At 34.3% G+C, this 9,176-nt stretch overlaps 1 protein-coding gene across 1 annotated transcript in view; it reads left to right on the top strand.

Moving 5' to 3' along the window:
• The first annotated feature begins 2,545 nt into the window (after nt 1-2,545).
• LRPPRC (leucine rich pentatricopeptide repeat containing) overlaps nt 2,546-9,176 on the top strand; it is an 81,785-nt gene continuing 75,154 nt past the window's right edge. Inside the window, exons 1-6 of the mRNA XM_014951206.1 lie at nt 2,546-2,745; nt 5,719-5,841; nt 6,579-6,700; nt 6,791-6,849; nt 7,604-7,690; nt 8,207-8,333. Coding sequence (XP_014806692.1) covers nt 2,550-2,745; nt 5,719-5,841; nt 6,579-6,700; nt 6,791-6,849; nt 7,604-7,690; nt 8,207-8,333 — 714 coding nt within the window. The 5' untranslated portion in view covers nt 2,546-2,549. The remainder of the gene's footprint in view (nt 2,746-5,718; nt 5,842-6,578; nt 6,701-6,790; nt 6,850-7,603; nt 7,691-8,206; nt 8,334-9,176) is intronic.

Raw genomic sequence — 9,176 nt, 5'->3', positions numbered from 1 at the left:
TTTTGCAGGTGGAAGTTTAAGAGTTCCTCGGGTTGTTTTATTCTCTTGTACTGTTTTTCCCCTTGTCTCTCTAAAACGGAAACTGGACTCCCATGTTGCCATTCCTTAAAATGTCTTTAATCAGTATAACTTAACAGAAATAGCAGTACCAGATCTGATAATACTGGGGGGTGGTGTGTAAATAGAAATACCCAATTCTGCTGATTTTTCAGAAGGTTAAGTTAGTGTATAAAAACAACAATAAACATAAGAGTATAATACTTTACAATGCTCAACCATAGCAGCTGAGATAGTATAATATTCTAAACTTATGTTATAAACAGCATCATGCTAAATGCTAAGCAGGGAGAGTTTAGTGACAAATGAAACTTCAGTCCTCCATGCAGTTAACCAGTGTATTTTGAGCATGCACATACCATTTTTTTAATTCATGCTTAATCTGATGGAGCTATACAAGCGCTTTAAAATGTTTATGATTCTTAACATGCAGAGAATCTTACAAAGGTGGCCTTCTTAAAACAGCGTAGACTTAAGAAGAATTGTCAGTATCAATTAGGTTATGGTTGCAAGTGTACTATGTGGCATAAAATAGATAATTCAATACAATTAATATAATTCAATAATTTGCAAAATACTATAAAGCAATAGAAATTTTTTATAGAAAAAGACGTTTCCATTTTAATGTGGAACACAAGATGTTTTTCCGCTTGTGCTTTGACTGTTAATGAAAATCAAAGTATAAATTTCTGTGTTACAGAGGCACTGTGTCCTGTGCTGCTGCTTGATTCCAAAGCATTTTTTCCAACTAGACTTGAAGTATTCCGAAAAGCTTTCAAGTAGCTTCTTTAATAGGTATATAGAAAAAAAAAAAAAAAGAAATTTTTGATTATATGTTTTCCCTTCTGCAATTCTTTATTCTTTGTCCATAGCCAAATAAAATGCAGATAATTTGCTGGCCTCTGTAAAATTCTTCAGGAGGAAACTTGAGGAGATTGGGTAGTGTAAAATTTGCCTACTTGAAAAAGATACTACCAGACGGTAGTGATGTTCCTTATTACTAAGGGATTTTATTTTTTTTAATGCCTTCAAAACCCAAACAGATCTTTTGTTAAACTGTTTTTGCGGCTCCTTTGGGAAAGAGAATCTGCATCAGGCTGGTTATATTTAAAGAATTTTACTCCTAGAAGTTACAGCCTGCTCAGTTATCAAATCAGGATTTCAAACAGCAAGGAGAAAGAGGTGATCTTTGGGCTACTTCCTACTCATAAGAGGCAACCAGACATTAAACCACCCTTCTGTTTTTTTCCACTACACCTGACTTGAACCCCATTGATGCTCTTTATGTCATTTAGCAGCTTGCAGCCGATGCTGCTGAAACACTGAATTGCCAGCCAGCTTTTTATCCCTGTGGAATAGCTCCAGGTGTAGGAAATAATTTTGTAGAGAATGCTGGCACTCCTCACTTCTAGGCTACCATTTCAGAAAACCTGAAGCCATTCCTACATAGGACTCCCGGAGTATCTTGTAACAGCAGGGAGTACAACAAGTAGGCTTTTTTTAAACTACACTAGAGACCTTACAGAAATTTAGCTGAAGGGTTGGCTAAAGAGCCGGAGTCAAGGGAGGGCAATTTCAGAAGCTGCAGTATCTTCTTTTTGCCATCCAGCACATATTACTTCGTTTGTTTAGGATTCTGGAGGAGGGTAGTCTGGTGTATTTTATGCAGTTGTAAGGACAACTGAGAACAGACTTCTAAAAGTGCTTGTGCCTTGCACAGGCTGTTCACAATTCCACTGTGGCACAAATACTATGTTCTTATTCTTACATACGCTAGCTTCTTCATTTTTTTTCTTTTTAAAAAAAGAAACTTGTACTGTTTAGCTAGAAATAGGAACACTTCCTCCTTATGTTTCTTGTCATTGTCATACTGTGTTTTGAGAAAATTAATCCAATGTTGATGTTTGATTTAAATCACAGGATGACTGTTTTGTGTTTGTTCATGTAAATTCTGAAGAACAGGGAATGATCCCATAGTTTTTTAATGTGTTTGATATGCTTGTCTAAAACACTGGCCTTTGCATTGGTTTGTGTATTCTAGTTGAAAAGAAAGGTGTAAATTTTGCTGCCTTCGTTTGCTGTCTTCTGGAATAGATGTCTGTGACTCTGCTTGGATTGATTTTTCAAAAGTGTGTGAGAGCTTTTTAGAAAACCTGCAATGGGACAATAAAGTCTTAGACTTGGATGACTTCAAAATTTTTATTTTTTTGGGAGTAGTATTTGAACCATTTAATGTAAGAGGTGAATGTAACTGAAGATGTCAGAGAAAAAGTTGTCACATGACTATATCTTTTTAAGTCGAAAGACACTGAAATGAATCATCTGCATGTGTTTATACCCATATGGCATGTTTTGAGAAACTGTTCATCAGCAAGAAATAAAGTGCATAATATTTTTGGGGTTGTGTGACCAGTGGAGTTGCAAAATGATTTACAGAAGTGTAATCTCTATTTTTTTGTTTGTTTGTTTGTTTTTATTTAAGCAGAAATGTTATGTACCAAGTAAGGTTCCTTACAGTTGCACCTCAACAGGAGGGAAGTGTTAAAGAAGAACCAACTTCAGAAATTCAAACCAGACAGACCTGGCAGTTTGACTGGGCATTAAATAAACTGGATAACTCTGTCAGAAAAACTGGCCGCATCCCTAAAGTCCTTCTACTAAAAATCTTCCATGAAATATGCAAAGCAGGTAAGTTGCTTCCAATTAAAACAAAAGCTAAATTTAAAGCTGCCATATTGTGATTCATCAAAACTAGGAAATTAATTTAAAGACTTCTGATTTATATTTTATCTTTGATGTTGTTTAATCTACTACATATATTGAACAGACTTTAAATGTTTTAGAGATGTTACTTTGCTTTAAATGCAGACATTTATTTTTCCAGGTTTTTATGTCTTTGGGAATTCGTAAGTCTTGTAACAATTCAGATTTAACAAATTTTATCATATTGTTTTGCTTATTGTGTATGTTACACCTTCATCATATAATTGTACTGTGAACTCTGAATAGGGGTCTTATCTCTCTGGTTTACACAGTATATTTTAAAAATGTCTATAATAAACCATGCTGTCCTTAAAAAGCCATTTGTTTTAAAATTGGCCTTTCATTGGCTATGCAATGAAATGTGAAGGTAGTCCCCCAAGTTTCCCCATTCCTTGGTAGCTGTGGCAGTTTAGGACAAGAAAGCTTTATTTTTTTGAATAAAATGAAAATAAACATCTGAGACATTGTTCATTCTGACAGAATCAGTATGCCTTTGGCTAAAAAATAGCCAGACAATTAATATTTTGCAAACCAGGTGCCACACTTGATGAGGTTTGGTACAAGTTACGATGAGTCAATAGAGATATTTGATAAATATTAACAATAGTACTTATTGAGTATATTTAACAATGACAAGTATGCATTGTTTGATTTTTAAACTGATATATGTTGCTCTGGAAAGTTACTGGTTTGTATACCTGGGAATGTACTTTTAAAAGTTTTGCAGTTTACTGTTTAAAACTGAGTCTTCAATTCATGCTCTCTTTCTGTTGAACTTCTTAGTTTTTTCTTTTTGCTTGTAATACCCTTTCTGATTCTGACTGCTTTTTCTTTTTTAGGTTTAAAATTATAATTAGCAAGTGTGGGTTGGCAAGAATTTTATGTCTCTGGGTTTATCTGCAAATCACAGTTCTTCGTGATCTTTGATTAGTTACAGTTTTTAGGAAGTCCTATTAACAAAAACATTAATTGATTATAGTGGTTTTGTTCGGCTGTGCAAGTATATTATTTTTTAAAAACAAAAGCATTGAACTTCACAAGAGATTTAACTAGGATGCTATTAAAATAAATGACAGATATTTCCATATGAAAAATTCAGTCCGTTTTATATTAATGAAGTTGAGAACTAATTTAGCAAGTGTGGGAGGTTAGTTACTGTTGGTTTCTTAAAAAGATTGATCTGTTTTTTTATTGTTCTTCCATTTCTAACTGCAACCCAAAAAATGCCCAAAGAGGGTGCTTGCTGTAGATCTCTTGTCCTAAATCTTTCCATACTCACCCTGCCAACCCTTTTCCTGATTCTTTTGCCTTCCAAGGTACTCGGTCACTAATATAACACTGGCATTGTGGAAGTGGAGATGTGTTGGCGTTTTTATTGCATGAAAGAGTTGTATGCAGGGATTTAAAAGTTAGTCAAGTTTGACTTCTCTCACCGCTCTATTATGTCTTCAGAAGTTCAGATCCCCATTTGCAATTTGTACCTGCCCCACCTCTCAATGTTTTAACTTCTTTTCTAATTATTGCTTATCTTTTTTCACCGCTACTGTGTCTGTTTCTTCCCTCATTTTACTCTCTACTCCCCTGGGTTTACTCTCTATAAGTAACTTTTTTTGCTGTAGAGTGCGCTCTTGAAACACAGTTTACAATAGTTGTGTGGTATCCTAGATTTGCTGGTCCTTTTCAGTACCTGAAGATGTAATTCTAGGCCGTATATAACCTTCTGCTGTTCAGGTTTTTTAACTTTACTTTGCCATTATTTTATAGCTGTATATCTGTTTCTTCTGCTCTGTGTAGTTAAAAATTACACTTAGAGTGATCAGCAGCAGCTGGAGATCCATTTACTGGCAACTGCGTCTGCCTCTATGCTGGGCTGTACCCAGTTTTGGAGTGTTGATACGATGATTTGCAAGTCACATATAAAGTGTTAGTGATGCTTTAGACTTCAAGTCATTTTAGAAGTCTGAATCTTTCAAGTCTGCATGTATGTCTCTGAGATGCAAAGATACACCTTACGGATTTTTTTCATCATTTATATTGTATATGAACATTTATCTTGCTCCTTGTTAGATGAAATTACTTCTGAAGTATAACTTTCTCTGTGGTAGGAAAGGGATAAATAACATTTTTTTGCCCATTTTTTCCTCCTTTATAGTATGCTGCTTTCTAAACAACTCTCCTTTTTGTTAGAAATGGCAGGGTTTGCATATAAAGATGTGATTGAAAAAAATGTTATGTCTCCAGCTTATTGGGCAATCTGTGATTCTGCAGCTCTGCATTACTTTGCCTTAGGAGTAGTAGTGAAGTCCAAGAAAGACAGATGAATTTATAGTTAGTTTTTTGATGTCCTGGGGCTAGTGCAGAAGTCAGAAAAGTCAGACGTTCTTACAGTTTCCTACACTATTCCCTAGATGTAAATTATCTCATTTATTTTACATTGAGCATGGGCTGAAGCGGAAACGGAAATTTGAATGTGGAATATTTCTGAATACCAGTTTTGGAATAGTATGGAATTGTTATAAAGTTTTTTACCATTTAAGAAATTTGCCAGGAAGTTCTATCCCTATTACAATAAAATCATCTATGCATCTTGGATTGGGAAATTTAAAGGACAGAATCGTCTGAGCTTAGTATTTTGTGTTGTACTTTTTAAAATTTCTGCTCAGCTGGGATTATTGTCCTAAATGGCGTGCTTTATCGTGAATCTTTTTTATCATGGTACGTAATAGTATCATTGTTTAATCATCTGGATATCCTGTTCAGTAAAAACTTTCAGTCTTGGAGAAGATTCTATGCTATACAAAATGCTTAAATATTTCAGTAGGTCAGTCTTGAATCCTTTTTCTAATATCAAATGCATAATTATTTATAAAGGAATTTGTGGTTGTGTTCCCCTTGCAGGGTGCCCGGGGAGTAATCAGACCTTGCTTTTGTTGCGAAGTTGTGGTGCTCTTTTACCAGAGGTATTGTCACCTGAAAGAACAGAATTAGCCCATATGATATGGGACAAGATGAAAGAACTGGGTAGGTTGGTTTTGTTAGTCCCTCTTGCAAGAACAGCTGTGTGCTTTAGTTACTTTCCTTGTAATAGAGGACTGAATGTATTTTAATAGTGTTTAAATGTTACGTTATAACAGCAAATACTGGTTACTGACTAAAGGTAGGTTTTATTATTCAGGTGAGAGATTTATTTCCTATTCTGGGAGTTATACTGACATCTAGGGGTGTTAATAAATCTAAAGATTTGTGGGGGGGGTTTGTGTGTGTGTGTTGTTGGGGTTTTTTTTGGTTTTTTTGGATGCTTAAATTGGATTTGTGCTTGATTGTGATTATTGCAAAAATGTATTTTACTTTTCTGTTAGATATTACCTTGATATCTGGCAGGCTTGAGTATTCCTATGCTACCAGCTATTTTATCAGATGATTAGTTGTTTATCTATAGATGTTGCATAGGTGAACTGCTTCAATATAGTAATATTGCTGAATCTGTAAAACAAATACAGGTGTAGAGAGGTGTGGAATAGCATGCACACGAGCATTGATGTTACTGTGCTTTTGTTATGTTCTAGCCTTTCATAAACAGATGTCTGCTGTTAAATAGGTGATTGATATTTCAAAGGTAGTAAAAGGAGGCAATCTGCTTATATATAGATTTCATACAGAAAAAAATGAATATGAAATTAATTATCTGAGAAAGCTATAAAATCATGTTGAATTTAGAGAATCTACATTCACTGACTATGGTTGAAATATTTCCTTAGGTGCTGTGTATGATACAAGCCATTACAATGCTTTACTTAAAGTCTACCTTCAGAACGAGCATAAATTTTCTCCAACGGAATTCTTGGCCAGAATGGAGGAAGCTAATGTGCAGCCCAATCGAGTAGGTACCACTTCATGATATCTTCATTCTTAATAGTAGTGTCTATTTATTGGATGGAGATCATTAACTTACTCTTTGTGTTTTCTCTAGGTTACATACCAGAGGTTGATTGCTGCTTATTGCAATGAGGGTGACATTGAAGGAGCCAGGTATTCTTTTGCATTTATGTTTGAAAGAATTTCCACAAAATCTACTTCTCATATTCCCTACTATTAACATTAAAACTGATTTCAACGTAATTCTTACAAATCAAGCAAAGCAAAGAGGAGGCTTAAGTATATTTTAACCAAGCAATGAAGAGCAGTGTCTTGGAGACAGCGGGAACCTACAAAGCAAAATAAAAATAAGTGATAGACCAGTGCGTTCAAATCAAATGGTATTCAAGTTGCTCAGAAAATAACTTGTTTGGTCATTTCTAGAGCCAGCGTGAAAAAGTGTGAGGTTGTGAAGGCTTACTGCCTGTGTAAGAAAATGGTTACTGGGAAAGACATTTAAGAACAAAGTGGACTAAGGAGCAAATTGTAGTAATTCTGTTTTTTTTTGGTGTTGAGTCTGTTGGTCAGGGCTTGTTGGATATCTGTCGTAACATTTTAATTTTAGCAAAGTTAAGTTGCCACAGTGTGATTGCTGGCCATGACAAATATGTAAAAAGAAGATAAAAATAATAAAAAAAAATCCAGCTCCAACCTTGTGTCTGCATATTTCAAAGTGACAAATGCTATTGATCTGAAAATGACCAAATTATGAGCATATTATGCAGCATCCCCAATGAAGTTGCTCATTGACATCAGGGTTTGGTTTCATTTGATGATACAGTACTTGTCCAGCAGAGCAGCAGTAACTCAGTAGTTTATTTTTTCAAAGATAAAAATATCTAATCATTCATTGTCTTGTATTTTGCAGTAAGATTCTTGGATTTATGAAGAGCAAAGATCTCCCAATCACTGAGGCAGTATTCAGTAGCCTTGTGAAAGGTCATGCAAGATCAGGGTAAAGTTTCATACCTTTTTTCTTTTATTTTACTTTTACTACAATATTAAGTAGTACCATACAGAAAAATGTCATGCCGCACAGTACTGTGATATATAGAAGACTGCCTTTTTATACATTTTTGAAGTAAAACAAGGCTATTCAACAAAGGAAGTAGATTTTTTTCTTGTGTCTGAAAATCTTGAATTTCAAGATAAGTTACTGTAATTTTGTACTGTTTGAAAAGCAAATTTGCTGCACTTTGTTTTGAACTTTTTCAGCTGTCAAAGTTGAAAGAGTATTCTAAGTAATACAATAATTAAAAAATTGGCACTTTGAGCTCTCAGGATTTGTATAGATAAAATAAGTTTCTCTGTGCTTGTTGTAGTCTTTGTTTCCAATTCTACTTAATGAAGAAATGTGGAAAAAAAAATATTATGACATATAAACATGCAACACACATTATGATATAATAAACACACAGCACACATTCTGATGATTAAATCTACTGAGTGTCTTTCTTTTGAATTCTTTTAGAGATATGAAGAGTGCAGAAAATATCCTTTCAGTGATGAGGATGGCTGGTGTTGAACCAGGTCCAGACACCTATTTATCACTCCTGAATGTCTATGCTGAAAAGGGTGATGCTGATAGCATCAAAAAGGTATTGCAAGTTTGAGTTTAAGTACAACGTGTTTGATCTTTTGTTCAATGTAACTTCAGAATGCTTTCTGTCCATGCAGGAGGAATAATACTGGATTTTATGACTTGTTTCTTCTTAGTCCACTGCAATTAAATTCTTATTTTTGCTTCTGGGTAGCTGCTTAACAGAAAGCAGTCTCATACTTTATGAAAAATACTTGTCTTTTGATAGCTGCCTTTCACTGTGAGAAGGTGTTTGCCAGTGAATGATTTAATAATTAAAGAGGTTTTTTAGAGGCAAATAGTGCATGTGAGATATTTATATGTTTACTTATAAAAAATAAACAGTAAACCTTTATTATCCTGATCCCATTGAGCCATTCTTTGGCTTCCATTGAAGCCACAAAGTATTTCCAGTAAAACTGAAATTTTTTTTGAGTGTTCTTACCAACAGCTTAAGTATTCATGAAGTGTGGATAAGATAATGCTGCCTTACAGCCCTTTGTGTAGTTGATTTTTTTTTCAAGTATTCTGTCTTACTTCTTTTTAAATCAAAGAAGTATTTGGAAAGAAATGAGAAAAGAAAATTGGTTTGAGTTAAATAAGTAGTATCAGATGGAGAGGACCAAATCAAGGAAGAGGATGTGGGAGACTTAATATTGTTTAGTGAATTACAAATTAAACAAATTGATATCAATGAACCGTCTTCCAAACATGAACAAAAGGTTTGATTAATCATTCTCCCCTTTTCAAAGTAACTTCTTTTGAAAGTCATCTCACAATGGGAATACCTCTTGTGTTTTCATATATTAGTAGATATTAGGGAGAAACTATCTATGATACCCTTTTATCTGTCCCTTTTTAA

The sequence above is a fragment of the Calidris pugnax genome, unplaced genomic scaffold (genome assembly GCF_001431845.1).
Source record: "Calidris pugnax isolate Ruff unplaced genomic scaffold, ASM143184v1 scaffold24, whole genome shotgun sequence".
In the NCBI taxonomy this organism is placed as follows: Eukaryota; Metazoa; Chordata; class Aves; order Charadriiformes; family Scolopacidae; genus Calidris; species Calidris pugnax.
Note: the sequence above shows the minus strand (reverse complement) of the source record. Positions and strands in the feature narration are given on the sequence as shown.